Below are 18,625 nucleotides of genomic sequence, written 5' to 3'. Positions count from 1 at the left end.
GATGATTAGACATGTCCCCCCCCCCCCCCCCCACCGGGACCTTCTGGCTGCGAGTGCACCACGGCGGCGCATATCCAGCGCGCTAACAGGCGCTTAACACTCCCGTTGTTGTGGATGATTCCATCATGACTCATTAATGACCACCCCTCAACCCCCGGGGGGGGGGGCCCTCTACGGCAACACTGCTAAACACGAGACACTCCGTCACACTACGAGTAAATGAGAGAGAATTCTTCCCGTCAAAATACAGACACATTACGCTAAATCACTGTGACCTTTAACCCCAGCGGCGTGTGTCGATCAAAGCTCGTGGGCCGGTGTGACATCAGCGTGAGGTACGCGTGGAACACAGGGGGAGGGGGAGGGGGGGGGGGGACAGGGAGAACGCTAATGTTATTTGTGAACCCTTTGTTTGTACTCGATCTTAATGGAGACGCGGAAACACGCGGGTTTTGATTTATGACAACCTTACATTCATCGGTAATTTATGTAAATCTTTTGCCGCAGATTCCCCGGGAGGCGGCGCCGCCGTTATGTCAGCTCAAAGCGATGTGACCTTAACGCGGCTTTAATAGATGTGTTTGTAATGAAAAATTGGAACTCGGTGCAATAAAACACTCCCACAAACGGATTCGATCCCGAATGGCTCGTACGAGCGATATCGAAGGCGTCGCCGCGTTTCAGCAGTTTAACATTTTCCCCCACGCCGTCGCAATAAAAGCCCCGGCGGGCCGGACCTGTTCATCAAGGCCGAGTCCGCCGCAGAATGGATCGCACGCTTATTAGTTGGAGGGGAAACTTTGAGTTTGAACACCACCCTCGCACTTTGTAATTATATGGACGTGTCTCCATGGTGGACCTTTGGGTCCTGGTCAAACGTCACTGTGTGACTAGCTGGGACGTGACGTGATGGACGCAAAAGGTTCCACTAATTATGGACCATCGGGAGCCCTTTTTTAATTTTTTTTTACTGTTTTAGTTCGTCAAAACTATATAAAAGCTGCTTCAGAGTCAATATTGTAACCCAAGTTCTATGAGCGCAGGTGGAGCCCTCTACTAAGGAAGCCCAGATGCTGCTGGATGTTTCATTATCCTAAAAACCCAATGTCTCCCCCATATCAACCTGGCACACGCTGAGCCGGCAAAAAAACCCGCTGCATTAAAAAAGTCCCTTCAAAATAAAATCACAGGATGATTTTTTTAAAATTATTTTTATTTTCCCATGCAAAGGACTGCGACCCACCAGTTGAGAATCGCTGTTGTAGACGATGCATTGTCAAACAAATCCAAAGTGGAAAAAGCCTCCGTAATAATGTCCCAAAGCTTGGTTCTAAAAACAAGGCCTTTGCTTTTTATTTGCTAAAATAGAAGAAAACATCTGTGTAGCTACAGTGGATTAAGGATGTACTAACGTGAACTTGACATGTCAGCATTTTATTGTCTTATCAGCGGAGGCACACTCCACTAAGCCTCCCCTGGTTCTTCTCCCCCCTTTTTACACACACAATGTGCTCCAAACCCCCCCGATTCACTAATTGAACACTTTGTTTAATCCCCCCCCTTTCATCCTGATGTGATCCAACCTCCGAGAATCAAAAGCCCGACGGAGGGCTCCGTGTAGATCCCAGTTCGCGCGGCGTCCGTCTTCCTCGCCGACGCGGCACATTTTGCGTCGGACCCGAATCGATCAGCCGCCGGGGGGGGGGGCAAAGCGTTCTGTCAGTGGCAAAGTATTGACTCATGTAGCCTCCCCCTCCGTCTCCACGCTGTGTGAAGGGTTCGGTTTTATTCAGCAGACGGATGGATGGATAAACGCATGAAATGAGTGAATGAATGAGAGGCCGAGGTCGGGCCGACCCGGTTGGGTAGTCGGCTGTAGAAGGAAATGAATTTCCTGCATATAAAACTGCAACAAAAGCACACTCGAGCTTCCCGGTTTTCGAACATGATTCCGTCGCCCTTCTGTGTTTTTTTTGGGGGGGGGAGGGTTCCGTCGTATGTTCGTACGTACGACAAAGGACATGCGAGCGACCCACAACAGACGCGTTTGTTTCCCGACCCGTCCCGCATGCCCGACCAGATGGGCTCTGTCGGGAGCCAGAGAGTGTGCCATGAATAAGGATGACTGTTCCTGCTGCTGGTGATGAGGAAGGTTCCCACGCCATGGAGTGAAACTACTTTGAGGTGTCCTAGTTAAGATAAAAGCTTGTCACAAAACTGTGGGGAGTTTATTTTTATTTTTTTATTTTTATTTATGCAGCAGCAGCGGCAGCAGCGGCAAACACAACACATCCCCCTTTCCGGATTACAGCTGCTTTAGATGCAAGGGGCCTCGGCTGCGTTTCCCCTTTCTAGCGACGTGTTGCCGCTCGCAGAGCAAAGTCGACTCGATGCATTTCACGCTCCGCGGCACCCACTCGGTGAAAGATACATCTCGAGTTTCCTCGGCATTAAACAATGCTAGAAATGTATTTCGTCAAGTTCTCCCGGTAATACGCGACGCCAATCAGCTGTAAAACACAGTTCCATTAAATGCCAGTTCATCCCCACAGCTTTGTTTTCTTTTAAAGGGAGTGCGCGTCAAAGACGACTGATGCGTTTCATCGTGTTAATTAACTTGTCAGAGCCGCGGATGATGCACGGCGGCGTGAAGCGCTCCGTCCGCCCCTTCTTCGCAAGGACCTCAAATATTAAAGCGTGCGACGGGTTGACGTCCTCCCCGTTAAAGGCAACAGAGACAATGAGCTCCTGCTGTCTTTGTTTTGGGGGCCATTGTGCCGTCGTCACAGTAAATCCTCGATTCCGCTTTATTTTGGGGTAAGAATTTCATTCGGTGTCCCTTTTGAAATGTTCTTAAAAGGTCCGACGGGTCCCTTTTCATCTCGAGTCTCCCTCATAATTATTGAGAAAGCTGTGATACTGGGCTGCATTTGATATGATCCCCCCCCCCCCCCCTTCCCTTGCCTTCTCTCCTAACCAACGTGAATAACTGAGGTAAAAGTCCTCCATTGAGCCCAAAAATGGCCGGGTGTGAGGAATGAGACCTTTAACGCCCCCCGCCGCGTCACCCGCTCACCTTCCACCTTGATGGAAACCCAGATCCCGCCCCCCCCCCCAAAAAAAACACCTGTAGCGTCTGATCAGTTTTCCCGTTTTTTGCTTCTTACCCGTCGTGAGGCTGCACGTCGGGTTTTATGAGCACCGCTCTCACTTAAGCAGCTACACGCTCTCATCTGGTTTGGACGCAGCCCCCCCGGCACGTGCACCCGAGCGCTAAATCACTCGCTGATAGACTCCCGGCACGCGGCCCCTCCGAGGGCCCACCCCCCCCCCCTCCGGGCTGCGGGGATCGCGGCTCGGTGCTGCGAGGTGACGTGCGCAGCAGGTAGCAGATGTAGCGTGCAGTTTCAGGTGATTTCTCGTGTCCGACGAAGCCCACCAGTTAATTTCTGCAGTCTTTCATGCGTCAAACACACGCGCGCGTGCATGCATGCAAGCAAGCAAGCATGCATGCGCCTTATTTAAAGTGTAAATCATCTCTGGAGTCATTTCGACCAAATAACCGCAATCAATTGGGTTTTAAAACACCTGGTGCCGCTGCAGATCGGGTATTTAAAACGTCCTGTTGTTTACTTGTTCAATTACACCGTCCAAATGGCCACATAAAAGGCATTGGACACAGAAAAAAACACTTTGAATTTACGGCGTTACATAAATCTGCCAGGGGGGGGGGGGGGGGGTGGCTGGTTTAAGATATCTCTGAGGTAAGCCATTTTCTCCCCAGTCTCACACGCATGCGATGAAGGCCCCGCTCGAACCGACTCCTGATAAATTGAGTTGCGACCAGCGACGGTGAGATAAACCGAATTGTAGACACCAGCTGTCCTTCGCCAACATCCCCCCCCCCCCCCCCCCGGGACCCCTTTCCTATACAAAGATAAAAACATCTGATTGGATCCATCAATGCGGCTCTTGAGCCGAGTGTTCAGTGCCGCCCGCGAGTCTCTTCCCCCCCCCCCCCCCCCCCACTCACTCCCCCCCCCAGCAGCCTCTCATCTGATTGGAATATTTGTGAACCTCGGAAATGTGTCGACACGTCAATTTTCCTCCGCGCAGTCCATAAATACAACGCGCGCAATGAAGAATCCCGTGGCTACGTGGAGTGGACGCCAAACCCCCCCTCCCCCACCCCCCCACCTCCCCGCGCTGGTGACGCTGAAGAGCGGTTCCCCCTTCAGATGGACTGCAGCTCTGAGGAGACACGAGGGGGGGGCGGGTTGTGTGTGAGGCTCCGTCCAGACACTTTTCCCGAGATCATCTGGGCCCCCCCCCCCCCGAAGAATGACGCAAGGCAACGACATACACTCGTGGCACCCCGGGGGGGCGGGCACGTTTCACATGCTCTTATCGTACACTTAGTAGCGAAGCATCAAAGGCCGGCCTATCTCAGTACCCGGTGTCGTGGGAGTTAGGTATCTGGGCGCGATAGGAGGCCGGCGTTATCGGTCCGGAGGTGTTTCACAGATCTTTGTGTGAAATGCAGAGATGAGGAAAAACTAGCTGGCTGCCGCGATAAAGGGAGTGCAATTTGAGAATTATCATCCGAAAGGATGTCGAGGTGTTCCTGAAAGGGGAGGAGGGACCGAACATGAGGATACTTTGGCTTCCGCTGCACTCTTTTTTTATTCTTTCAATAATTCTATAATTATGATTCACCTTTCTAGTGTTGAATTGGTGAGACGTTGCGTCCCCGACTAGCAACAAAAGACCTTCTTTTTGTGTTTTTTTTTTTCCACAGGGTTAGATCTCTGGGCCCTGTTTGGGAAAACAAACAGTAATCATTGGAGAGGCTTTAATGTTAACAGAGCTGCTGTCATTACATCATTTTATATTCTAATTATAAGTGCTAATAATATTTGGATAAAAGCAACAACTCCCAGTTCCTGTGTGTGCGTTGTGATGATGTTGTGTTGCAAGCTCGCGTTCATTTATGGCTCTTCAACAAAATAATTGGCCTCCGCTGTGAATGCATGATATCCCTGCTAATAGACACATTATGCATCATTTCCAGCCCTACTTTCGAGGTGTTTAAGACTACTCCTTTTTGCTCCAATCAGCACGCCGTTGTTCCGCAGAGGGGGGGGGGGGGGGGGAGTGTCGGCCGTGCCCCGGTCAAGCGCTCGGACAAACCGCATGACGGGGGCGCGTGATGTGAAACGTTCATTTGACTCGCTGTGAAGTCGATACATTTTCGATCCTTTCGCTGAGTTCTGGTGAATTTGCGTGGATCCCTCGCGGCACACGCAGCAGATGTCGCGCACAGTATTTACAGCTTTGGTGTTTAATTACTACGGCGTCATATTTAAGTTCAAAACTATTAACTGACGGGGAACGACGAAGGCCTCATCTGCCAAAATCCTGTCTGTGCCACATCGAGACAAAAAAAGATAAAAACAGTGGAGCGCCAGATTAGTCGTGTAGGCTGAAGGGAGGAAAATAGGAGGATATTGAATTAGAATTTTTGTTCGTCAGTACTTAGCTCAGTTGAATGAGGAGTCACCCGGGAAACGAGCATTAGGAGTAAACACCGTGAGCCGCGGCCGCTTCCCGCAATTTAACTCAAGCATGTCTTATTAAAAAACGGGGGGGGGGGGGGGGCCCGTGCCGCACCGAGGGTTAGAAGTTTTTTAAGCATGAAATGAGCCTTTCGCTGAATGGACCGGTGAATATTTTGACCAACCGCCATACACGAAAAAAAAAAAAAAAAAGTTATTCAAATATTAACATTAATCCCCCAATAAAGTGTCTCAGCGCTTCATCGCCTTGATGAATAAATGAGAGCGCCTCGGAAATAAAAAAAAAAAAAACCTTCGTCCCACAAAAAAACAGCGCCGCCATTAACTGGAGCCCAGCCTCATTTTTTAGATGAAATCAATCAACATTTAAATAATAAAATGTATGTCTATTTTGTCGTTTTTCGACCTGCTGGATGATTTGTGCATTGAATAAAAACCTCCCTGGTATCCATCAACCAGCACATGCAGATGGTGGCTACAGTGATCTGGAGGATAAGGAGTGAAAAGGGGGGGGCGAGGGCGGGGGGGGGTGGGGGGTTTGATACGACGCGTGAAGCTGACAAACATATGCACACCCGTTGTGTGGCCACGATGTCTTTTAACGCCATCTGTTCTCCTGCTTGTGTGCCGAAGACCATCTGAGGAGGTTACGTGAGCAAATCTGCGCCATTACTGCGATACATCACATATTTGGGGGGGGGGGGGGCGAAGGGTAAGCGCAGGTAAAACAGAACAAGTGTCGTGGTCATACAACCAGAGAGGCCCATAACACCAGATATGTGAAAAGGTCTTGTTAATGGGCAGAAAGACACGGGAGATGTTTGTAAAGTCTTCTGTTGGAAAAACAAAGCAATCGTGGTGATTATGACCAACACCACAGATTATGTTTAAACAGTAGAAGGGAGGGAGAGTTTTAAATGCCCGTATTAATATTAAAATTACATTTTCACTTCAGTGTCTCAGTCCATTAAGCCTCGGTGGCACTTAATAAGATTTATTCATCAAAAAAATGGTTTTGTAGTTTATTTTGAGACTTAATGTAAAGATGTGTTGTCACAACATTGTGCTCATCAACGCAACTTCTCCCTGATGAAGACGTTTGCCAAAGGGAGGCGTGAACGGGGTGGGGGGGGGGGTCACTTGAACCCCATTGATTTAACACATTAAAATAGGCGCTCACGAGGACGTCCTCCCCTCATTGCACGGCCGTCCGTGCTGTGGTCGAAGGCGCCGTGTGACCAAACGCGCCATGTGACCTAACGCACCGCTAGACGCCGGTTATGAAATCCTGACAGTTTGCAGTGATTTTGATGCTTCATTGACGCCAGCTGTTGTGTTTGTGCGTGACTTGGTATTATATTTTGTTTGTGTTTTTTTTAATAGCTTTTGGGGGGGGGGGGGGGGGCGCTGACACCGGCATTTTCCGTCGATTAAAAACCCTCCTCTTCTTCGTTCCTCATTAGGGGGCTTTTCCTGTGCGTGCACAGTCTCTTCTTAAGCCCTGCCATCATTAGTATTCTGATTGGTCGGGGCCCAGAACAGCTTTCTATTGTCAGCTAATCAGCTTCATTGAGCAATTTGGCTGGAAGAGCTTCGCTTGAGGGCATCTCGACGCTAATTGTTTAGGTAGATGAGTGATTCCTCGCGCTGATTTTCCAAACCACTCCTGGAATACGATGTTCATCATTAAAACCCCGGCGCCACTTGAATTCGCCTCTCGATTTTCTTTTTGCTCAAACCTTTGGGGGCCCGACAGGTAGAGGCTGCTTCGCGGTGACCAGTCTCTGGATGGCCGAGGCCTGTAGAGAACACACTTGCGTAATAGATGGCCCCCGGCTGTGCCTGTCTGACCCCCCCCCCCCACCTCCAGGGCGCAGCTGGTTCGTTCCTGTCGGTGACACAGTTTTCACGGAGCCCATCTCTAATCCCTGCATGTAATCCGGCAGCACCAGCGGCAGCCAATCAAAGCCCGGCCCGTCCGTACTCTGTAATCTGGGGGAGTGAGAGCAGAGCAGAGCGGCGCCCCCCCCCCCTCACCGATCACCGATCCACATGGATTAAGACCAGAAACGCACGAGTTCCACCAGAGGATGGCTCTGGAATGAATGGTTCGAGGTGTCGCTCCCAGTTATTTAACCCCCCCCCCCCCCCCCCCCGTTGGACGGGGCGTCACGTGATGGCCGTATCATCGAAGGTGTGTGGGGGGGGGGGGCACATGTTCGATCCGCCGTGGTGCCCCACTGAGAGCCTGCCGTTTGAAGCATGAAATCCTTTTAACCAAGTCCTCTGTCGCTCAGCAGCCCGAGGGGGGGGGGGGGATTACGGAATCAGCATTACGCAGCACATCCGCCTCGCTGTCGGACCTCCTGGGTCAGCAGGCATGCCATATAAACACCTTAGCGCCCCCTCCTCCCCCCCCGCCACACACAGCTCAGACTGCTGCCGACTAATAAAGTTGACGCACAATGCCCTTTTATCCAGCTGCATCGTATTTTGTGTGCTTTATTGCTCTTTTTTGTTGTTGTAGATACAGCACTTTGCAGCACTTGGTTCTGTATTCTTCTCCGTATTCAATGCTTGTTGCTCCATAAAAGCAATGACTGCAATTCTCCACTCTCATGTTGCGTTATTGTCGCGTCCGCCCCCCCCCCCCCCGCCCCGCCCCGCCCCGCCCCCCCCTCTGCGTATCTCCCAGAATGCACCGCTGCTCTCTGCCCCGCTTGTTGGAGTAACTCAAAGGCTCACACAGCACAGCTGCTTGATCCTCTGAATTCAATGGAATGGATCCGTCTGGTTCTTCAGTCAATCATCGGGTTTCTTTGCTTTTGTTTTATCGTAATGTGCACGTTTATGAAGACATTAAACTTCTGGTTTACAATTCATTTCATTGTTGAACGTCTTCACAGTAACTTGATTTGTTCTCTTGCGCGTTACCAAAAAGAAATCCTCTTGTGATCTGGATTTTTCTACTATTTTGCTCATTCACGCAGCAATTATAGCAATTTTACAAGTAAGACAACGCACCCCGATTGTTCTGTCCCGTTTCAAAAGGACATTTTGTGAGATAATGATATTAGGCAAATTAGCGCGGATATGAAAGGAAGTGGCAGGCCGGCTCGCGACAATGCTCTGATCATCCCCCTTTGTTGCTGCTTGTCTAAGTCTTTAAATGAGCCACTCGGTGGCTATAAATCTCATTAGGATATTATTTGAGAGTCGTGGTGCCGTTCGTAGCATTAGACTTTTAGATTCAGATTACACGCCGGCACGAAACCAAATGTGCATTTCTTGAAAGCTCATTATCGCACTCATAAGGCGCCACGCGGAGAGCATATTGTTAATACCCGACCTTATCTTAGAATAACATTGACTCCATGTGGTCCTTGGTATCTTTAAACGCCACACATTTCATCTTTCGTATTTCGACCCCCCCACCCCGCAAAAAAGAAGGACTTGGCGGAGGAGTCGTTCTGCTCTGAGATGAGATGATGAAGCAGGATTCAGCTTCAAAGATTTATTACACCGGGGTTTGCGGGTCAGTCTTAATTAAGAAGTGACATTGTTAAGGAGGGATAGATAAAGAGAGGGTGCCACAGAGATGACCCCCCCGTGGCAGAAATATCCTCCCGGGTCCGTGGGGCTTCCTGACAACCAGAAATCAGACGCTTGCACGAGCCACCTGGTTCTATATTTGCTCTTCGGTGAAAATAACCACATGGCGACTTCCCCCCCCCCCCCCCCATCGCGATAATATTAATGGCACTCGCTGTAAAAAAACGTCTCCTGAGAACAAGAGCTATGCAACAGAAAGACCTAAATGAGCTCTTAAGAGTATGAACATTTATCAGATTGCATTTAAATATTGATGAGGGCATTAATTAAATAATGCAAAACATAAAAAGCTAGCATTAGCCTTAATTAGGCTCTGTCATTTCAATAGCTAATAGCCTACAGTAATACATAAGCATAAAAAATACCCATGATCCCATTATTGCATTATATATAATCACAACACTCCTGATGGAGATTGGATCTGCTTCCGGTTTTGCCACAAAAAAAAGGACCCAAAATGCAAAGAGGCAAAGCTAGCAGGAACTTATGTAACCATCAAAAAGAGGGTTTGTAACTATTCATGGAACCTCTCAAAAGAGCTTGTTTTTATATTGATTTTAGTGCTACAAAAAGCGCTATACAAATAAAATGTATTTTCCACCATTTCACATGTTTGCAAGGAGGAGGCATCTCGACAACATATGTTGTGTTACCTGCTAACGAGCTGGAGAATCGATGAGGTGCGTCGGTGCCAGTGTGAAGTCACACAGCCACTTTGGCCCGAGGTCAGCGGCGAGGTCAATTGGTCGAACGCGTGACGCAGACACCTTCAGCATGCAACGTTGGGCCGTGCACTCCTGCAGTGGTGTGGGGCGTAAAAAAATGGCAAAAAGCTGCATGAACCTAAAACTTAAATTTGACTTTTTAAGAGTCACGAGCAGCTATGAAATGATTTTTTTTTTTATACTTGGAGGCAGTGGACATGAGCAATTAATAAAATAATTTGGATATCGGACTTCCTCGAGCACCGTTCCTGTGTGAAATGGAGAAAAATAACATTACAGCAATTAAGCAGCCATTCCAATTCCAGTGTTGCTACCTTCTTTAATACGTGTAACTTCATGCCTGTCGACATCTCGTTATTAATTCAGTAAAAAGAAAAACGTGGTGCTTCTGAGCTTTCCACAGAGGTGTCACACATCAAGGAAGTCGAGGGCAGTGCTGCTTTTAAGCTCGTTGTCACACAAGGTGCAGCCGTGTCGTGTCGGACAGAAATGTGGCTGGACTCCCTGGTGATGTTTCTTAAAAAGGTCCATTACCGGCGAGTTGGAGAGCAAAACATTCCAAACATGGCTTTGCTTTTAGAGGCCCGACCCTTTTTCCCGTCGACTCGCTGTGTTCTGCAGCTCCCCAAAAAAAAAAAAAATCCACATCTTTTCCGGTCGTCTTTGTCCGAGCGAGGGCGGGGAACTGTGTGAACTGACATTAAAAGCAAATGAACAGAAGGCTACAACACTCTTAAAAGGTCCACAGGGGCCTCAAATATTAAAAAATATCGCAAAAATCGTGCGCTTTATGGGGATCAATAATTTACACAAAAGGTCTTGCAATCAGGCAACGTCGAACCAACGCTGCTGCTCGAAACCAAGCCCCGGGCAGCGTGCTGCCTCCAGAAAGGTCAAAAGGTCATACCTTTACCCGCCATTCACGGACGGGGGGGGGGGGCAATTTGACTCCCCAGGAGGCGACGTGTGCCTTAGACATCATGCAGGCTAATCATGCAACGCTCGGGAGCTGCTCACCTCACCCAAGGGATCGGGTTTAGAGCGCCGCCCCCCCCCCCCGCCGGCAAACAGAGTCTTTGGCCTTCCAACAAATTCCTCTTCAAAGCAGCATTAGCGGCTCCATAAGAATCACGTCACCCCCCCTTTTTTTGGTTGCTTTGTTGTTTAGTTGCTAAGTCTTAATGAAGACTGTGTGTGTGTGTGTGTGTCTTTCTTCTGAGGAGTCTGAAAACGAACGACTCGCCGCCCCCCCCCCCCCCCCCTCCATCTGCAGTATCTCGACCCAAACTATTATCTCTGCGGAAAGCACACACGCACACACGACATAACACTGCCCGTCTTCATTAAGACTTAACCACGTGCACGGACACACACACACACACACACACACACTCCCTCAGAGACGCCTCACAGATCTCATCACATCAGCACGTTTTCCATCCCTTTTCTCTTCCACGGCGTCAGGGGTGAGATTATCACAGCTGCAGATGAATCAATGAGGGGAATGGCAGGGATGGGGGGGGGGCTCTCCACACTCGGTACAGTTTATGCACAGAAGGAGATCTATGGGGTGGGGGTGGGGGGTGGGACCTGTCCCATCCATCATCAGAGCAATCGTCTCATTAATGCGCTCTTTTTTTGCTTCGCAGGTCACAGATGGGGGGACCATCAAGCAGAAAATCTTCACCTACGACGCTATGTTTAACACCAATTACTCTCACATGGAGGACTACCGCCGGCGCGAGGACCTCGTCTACCAATCAACCGTCCGGTGAGCCTCGGCGAATCAATGTCTTCAAACGACTCGCACCGCGTCGCGAGATGCGGCTCCGGTTTTACACGCATCGTATAACCAAACGACCTCCCCCGATACTGTGATAAACACACCGTGTGGAAGTCCACACGACTTCATTCCCAGCCATCTGCCGCTGGTCAGAACAGGGGGGGGGGGGGCGGGTCAGTCAGTGCATTATTACATCAGGACAGGAGGCATCAGCGGGACTCTAATCAGCAACTCTGCTCAGGATAAAGAGTCCAGTGTTAAAGATTTAGCCGACATCTGGACACGCTGGTCCTTATTCCGTGCACACGGTGCAGGTGGCGCAGCCCGGCTCGGGCTCATACAGAGAACCTACCCATCCACCCATCTACCCGCGTGCCCGTGATCCAAAACACAGCCGCGGCGTGGAGGGAGCTGACGACCAGGAGTCTTGATTACATCACGTTCTGGGGTCGCTCACGGCCCGTCTGGATGTCCCAAGATCACACATTCATTAACCAAACGGAGCCTTTTCCTCCTGCCACGATCCCATTTTCTATCGTTAACTCTGATCTTATCTTTGTCCCGTTGCTGCCTCATTGTGTGTGTGTGTTTTTTCTTCTCTTTTCCCCCCCCCTCATGTGTGGCGAAGCTGCCCAGCTGAGGATGATTTATCTGGACAATCCTAGTATCCCTATGGGAGAGTATGGGCATCACCACGATGGAACGGCGTACACACTAACACGCACATGGACGAGGGAGCATGAATGCACACACAGAAAAGGAGAGAGCAAGTCTGGCACCCAGAAGAATCTGGATGAGAAGCAGTTGGATGCTACCTGCACTGACCTGTGTCCTAATCTGTATCAGAATGCTTAACCCAGTTTAGTCAAACGGAGAGAAATGTGGACCGCTGCCACAGTCGAGTGCGGCTCCCCCAGTCAAGAGGAAAATCTGGTCCCGGGTTCCACTTTCACGGAGCAACGCGAAAAAAAATGTGTACACGGTGTAATATTCCTTTTGCACCTGAGGATGCTCGGGCTTCTTCAAAGCCTTTCGCAGTCTGACAAATCCACTTGTTCGACGTAAAATAAATGCCTCGACATCCTGAATCTTTTCAGCACAGCGTTCTGTTGAAGACCAAGCTTTTACTTTCATTAAAATACCTGACAGCAATGGCCTCATTGCCCCAAAATGACGGAACTGTAATTTTTCCTCCTCACATGCCGGCTTATTAGTCCACTTACAGGGTGATATTGATTTGATCTTTCTCGACTAGCTTTTGACAATCTTCCAAAGACTGGAAGCAGCTGGTATTTCCTGTGTATTCAAGTGCCACTGCATAGAGACACAGTACTTGAGTCTGGAGGACCTCCAGTACAAGAGCTCCAATCACAAGAGCAGGAGGATGCCACAAAAAAGATGAATGCAGCACGTCGAGGGCCCGATGGAGTAATCCCAGTGGTACAGACATCGCTTCCTTCCTTTTGCTCACTCACCTGCACGCAACCTACCACAAGAGATGTCGACTATACCAATTTAAATAAATATATATATATTAGGGCCGGGACTTAAGCGCAGTAATTACGATTAATTAATTACAATGTGAATTAAGATGAATTAATTACACAAAAAATAACACATTAAACATTTTTTACGCATTTTTACACGTATTTTTTGCACCGCGGAACGTTTCTCACTGGATGAGTTTCGGGCGGACCGATTATACTGGAGCACCAACTAGCGTTCATGACTTCAGACAACAACAAACCACAGTGAACATGAAACGAAGAAGCTGCCGAGACCGTGTCGGGTGGCCCCGTGAATGGGAAATCTTATTAAAATAAACACACGGATGGAAGCGTCGATAAGAGCGTGGTTGTGTGCAAGCTGTGCAACAAGGAATTCACATCGAGCCTCAAGTATCACCTCAACGCAAAACAATTAGCAGCTAACGTGGACGTACAAGGACCCACACCCAACCCACACTGCACCAGATGACTGGTTTCACGACCAGGGTAACTAAGACCACGTCTGAAAAAATAACCAATGTACTTGAAAGTATTGGTCTACTCAAAAAAACATAGTTTACAGAAGGTCTACTTACCTATAGGCTACCTGAATTTCTGAAAGTACTCTATTTCTAAATATGCTCTTTCTACACTTGTCTGCTGGAATTGGTTGAACAAAAATCCATGTGAAAAAAATTACTTCTCACTCTTCTCAGGTCAAATATTTATGCGATTAATTTCGATTAATTAGATTAATATTTTTAATCGAGTCCCGGCGTCATTTGAATCCTCCACACGGCCGGTTGGAGGTCGGCTCAAGCTTTAACAGGAATTCATGTGTTCACAAATACTCATCTCCCTCAGGAAACTCAGGAAGAGCTTAGAGTCGGGCTGAAATGTAACCAATTGGATCAAATAGAACACACAAAACTCCTGTCTGATGCTGGATGGTGATGTTTAAAAGGATTCAGAGCTTTTGCGATGTAAGATTCAAGGACTCAAGGCTCATCTATTGTCAACATGCAACACACGCCTGGACAATGAAATACAGCCGAAGCCCAGTTTCAACCAAACATGAAAAAAAAAGTGCAGTGCACGTCCGCTTTTTTTGTGAACAGGAGGAACGCAAACACAACTATTCCCTGGGGATGATATCGAGGATCCAGCCACGCAGCCTTCTGGGGGTGTGGATGGATGTTCGTAGGTGAACAAAAAGAGGCAAACTGCACGGGAAGCCCCCCCCCCCCCCCACAGCACGTTCACATGGAACTCATTTCAGAAGGTGGAGAGTGGAATTATTGTTAAATCTTTAGATATTCAGCTTCAGTCGAGGAGTTTTATTATATTATTACGGGAATCCAATTTGGAGCCTGGCTTGAAGCTACTCCCGTCTTCTTTACTGTGTCTCCCTGTAACTCCTGCTGTACAAAGAGCAGGTATCCAGAGCTCAGGTGGACCGGAACCTCAGTTATGGGACTGCACTCAAGATTCTGTGCATCAGCGTCTTTGCGGGCCCAGTGTCGTGTTTTCTCCCAGTAATACGAAGCTACACAAAACGTAGCCGCTGTAAAAGGAAGCGTTGTGTTTGGAGGCTCTGCACCCGGCCTCCGCCCCCCCCCCCCCCCCACGTCGCCACTGACGCCTCTACCAGCACTTTTAGGGATGTCGGCCTCCTGGCCTGGAGATCCACTGATTTCCAATGGGAAACGCTCCCAATCGCGTTTCTTTGACCCCCCCCCCCCCCCAAGCGATCATTAATGTTGCTTAAAACTGAAACGGACAAGCCTGGAGATGGCCATATGCAAATTTTTAAAGGAAAAAAACAGGAAGACTCAATTGAAATACATGTTCTCCTTCCAATTGCCTTACAAAATCAATATTAATCCATAGGGTATTTATTTAGTCTTAATATTTCAATAGGGAGCAATAGTATTGAGCTGTGATGATTTCTTTCCTGCAGGTGAATGTGTTGTCGTAAAACAAACGGAACAATAAAAAAAGACCATTTCCTCACGTGCATGCGCGTGCATTTGAAGTCACGGAATGCGACGGTGGACACGGACAAAAAGACGAGCTGCGTCTGCACTTCACTTCCTGCGCCGTAGGCAGCCAGCACGAAGCCCCTCGCATCCCGTCATCCGGGGGGGCAATCGATCTCTCTTTGCCGTGGGCTTTTTTTTTCTTTTTTTTTTGATGGTCCTCCATCGGGACCCATTGCCATCGATCTCCTCCACGTATGTGAGAGCGTGTAGTGCGTTTATTGTAGTTTTCTCTAAACTGTTTGCTTAATCAATGGCCTTTTTCCTTGCTTGCGTATTCATGTATTATATTAGTTAAACTAAAAGCCAAGTATCAAAATCAGCCAATCATGTTGGTCAAGACGACCTGTCAAAGCCCAAAGCGACATTGAACCTTGCAAGTATTGGAGCATTCGATATTTCCACTTCGCTCATACAACAGAATTGAAGGAAAAACTATTTGTATATTAAATACGAGACGATTTGGTTGTCAAGATTGAGTGATGTTGGGTTGTGAAGCGATTTTCAAAAGGATTCAGGAATCAGGTTTATTAAGGTTTATTGTCATAATATGTCAGACATACAAGGAATTTGACAGTTTGGAGTACAACCTTTGCTCTTTTCCCTCCCTGGATTCGATTGGAAATGTCTTTGTGTGCAACCGATGGAGATTCAGAAGCAAGCAGCCACTCAGAAATGATGAATTTGGGGTTTTTATTTCGTAGCCTCCCTTCTTCCGGCAACAATCTCACGCCTTCTTTGGTATGTTTCCCAAATGCCTGAATCCAGCAGTCAGGAATGTGGACAAGACGACTGCGGCTTTCTTTGTAAAAAAAAAGAGCAAAAGAACCAAAAGCAATGGGCTCCATCAGCGTTTGCTGTGATGTAGCCAGCCAACACGAAGCCAATTAGCTTCCCCCCCCCCAAGCCGCCGCGTTATTCTCCTCATTCTGACTCAAAAGTCAGGTCCTTTGTTGTCTCAAATAGTGTCAGATTTCAAGTCATCAAAGCCGAGCAGGAGGACACGTCTCCGCTTTCACAGCAGCTGGCGATAGATTCACTTTAAATATTCATTTTCTTTCGAGGGGGGGGGGGAATAGGTTTTAAATACTAAAACTAATCACTCGTGTTCAGTACCTTGCAAAAAAAAAACAACCAGGCTCACGAGTGTGTCAGAAGAGGAGCGTGAATGTGTGGATTTAAATGTTTCAAGCGGCACCAGAACAAGCCAAATAAACGGGGGGGGGGGGGCTCTCTTACGGCTCATCGATGCCGTGCCAGGAGACGCAGGAGAGATGTTTGCTGGCGCAGCGGTTTGACTGCTCTCCAAAAGAGCGATTCCCCCCCCCACACACACACACACATTTGAACTCATTAAAGCCCTGCCGCTGTTCCAGCAGAGGTCCCCATCCGAAAAAAAAAAACACGGCGGCAAGGACAACTGTGACCAGTAGGGCCTCGCTTTGGTTATCGATGGTGACACGTCAGCCGAGTGCTCGTCAGCCGAGTGCTGAATGCAAAAAAATAACGGTCTGACCTCACAGAAACACATGGTGTGATGGGGGCACTTTCTTCCACTTTAGGACGCACAGCGTCCCGGGCCGAACTAAAGTGTGTTGCGCTGGACTCTTAATAAACATAATGAGTCGCAGCATGAAGAGAAATAGTGGCGCCAACAAGGAAACGGTGTTAATCGTTGAACTCACCAGAAGACGTGAAGATAACCTTTAATGACCAAGAATCTACTTTTGTACTCCTTACTTAATGCACAGAGATTACAATGAGACCGTACCAGTGAGGCTCTGTGTAGATGATTATAATTGAGGTCAACGTTCAACCAGCACGAGTTTTCATATCATTTAGTCGGCTTGTGAGAGCTGGTGCAGCGCGGAAATAGCTCACAGTTTAAATTCTGTCTGCATCTTTTAAGGACTGCATGTATGAATCTCAAGTCTCTCTTTATGAGTGAATTATTCGCAGTGGGAATGAATGTTTTAGTAAACATTATTGGATATTCAATCAATGTCTTTTCCTGCCACTTCGGTTCAAACGCTTTAGAATATTCAAAAACTTTTAACCGCATACCATAACGATTAAGCTTAAGTGTTTCTTTAATACATTTAAATGATGCTCCTTTGATGTCTTTGTTAAGTTGAAATACAGATGACTTACTTCCCCTCATCCTCACAGGCTCCCGGAGGTGCGGATCTTAGACAACGGACCCTACGAATGCCACGTGGGCATCTACGACCGGGCCACCAGGGAGAAGGTGGTCCTGGCCTCGGGCAATGTGTTTCTCACGGTCATGTGTGAGTACCTCCACTGCTCAATTCAATGTGTGGAGGGACCCTTCATAGTGGATCCCTTTAATCCCTCCGAAACCGACGCTAGGAGCTAGAGGGGCGACGCTGTGCTCAACCCAACCAGAATCAAGTGGGTTGAGTTTTGCAGACGGCAACTTATTTCTACATATTAAAAACGACAAAGTGCAGAATGCTGCTTTCCTAAATACGGTGAGGAATCAACATCTTTCATCACTGCGTGAAGGTTTGCTCATTCATTAACTTATGTAGCTTCACTGAGCTGTTGGACCGGTCAGAGCTCTTTTTTTCAGCGGTGCAGCTGTTTTCGCTCTTCTCGTTTTTCATCTGTCCGGGAGCAGACAGCTCTTTTCAGCCGGTTGGCCCACGCGTCGGCGTGAGGAGGGACTCAAGCGCGGGACCACCGTCGCCAACACAAAGACTTTTAATTAGAAAGGAAAAAATTGCCCCGTTAGCAAGTGGGCCGGAGGCCGGTGAAAGCGTCGCTGCACCAACCGCAATGGAGGCAAAGGACAAACCTGGCTTAAATACACTGGGGGGGCCCCCCAGGAGGGAACCATCAGGGACCAGGCAGACCATCACAGGAGACATGACAATACAAAATAATCCCTCTCTCTCTCCGAGTCCATCATTGCGCGTGAAAGCGTTTGAAAACGGGATCGATTGTTGTCTGAGAGAAGAAAACAATGGCGATTTAGACAAGTGCAGTAATCAGCCCAACGGGTCCCGCAAGACTTTCTCCTCACTCCGCTCTGACTATAATTATCTTTGCCGCCCCCCCCCCCCCCCGTGTGGATTTTTTTTAATGAAACATTATTCCCTTGTTTGTCGGTATATTTTCTGGTATTTAATTTTCTTTCTACATGTGCTGCACATCTTTACTTACACTGCAGCTACGGAGCAGAGTTTAAAATGAGCCACAGCCGGGTTCATGCTCTGCATTGGAATTACGTCGGGTGTCAGCGCCCCCCCCCCCCCCCCCATCCCCGCCCCCATCAAATACAAGTTTTAATGGGGCCGACAGGCCTTCGGCGACCGAGCGATTGATTGGATTCCGTGTGGTAACCTGGATGTAGAATGTCGGCCATTAGACGGTTATTGCT

The 18,625-nt window shown here is 48.5% G+C and overlaps 1 protein-coding gene across 2 annotated transcripts in view; it reads left to right on the top strand.

Moving 5' to 3' along the window:
- Positions 1–18,625, top strand: part of igsf21a (immunoglobin superfamily, member 21a) — a 107,819-nt gene that overhangs the window by 48,667 nt on the left and 40,527 nt on the right. For both annotated transcript variants that reach the window (XM_037489945.2, XM_037489946.2), the window contains exons 3-4: positions 11,563–11,684; positions 17,392–17,510. In XM_037489945.2, coding sequence (XP_037345842.1) covers positions 11,563–11,684; positions 17,392–17,510 — 241 coding nt within the window. The remainder of the gene's footprint in view (positions 1–11,562; positions 11,685–17,391; positions 17,511–18,625) is intronic.

Source organism: Pungitius pungitius, chromosome 8 (genome assembly GCF_949316345.1).
Source record: "Pungitius pungitius chromosome 8, fPunPun2.1, whole genome shotgun sequence".
NCBI classification, from domain to species: domain Eukaryota; kingdom Metazoa; phylum Chordata; class Actinopteri; order Perciformes; family Gasterosteidae; genus Pungitius; species Pungitius pungitius.
The sequence above is the reverse complement of the archived record's forward strand: the minus strand, read 5'-3'. Positions and strand labels throughout refer to the sequence as shown.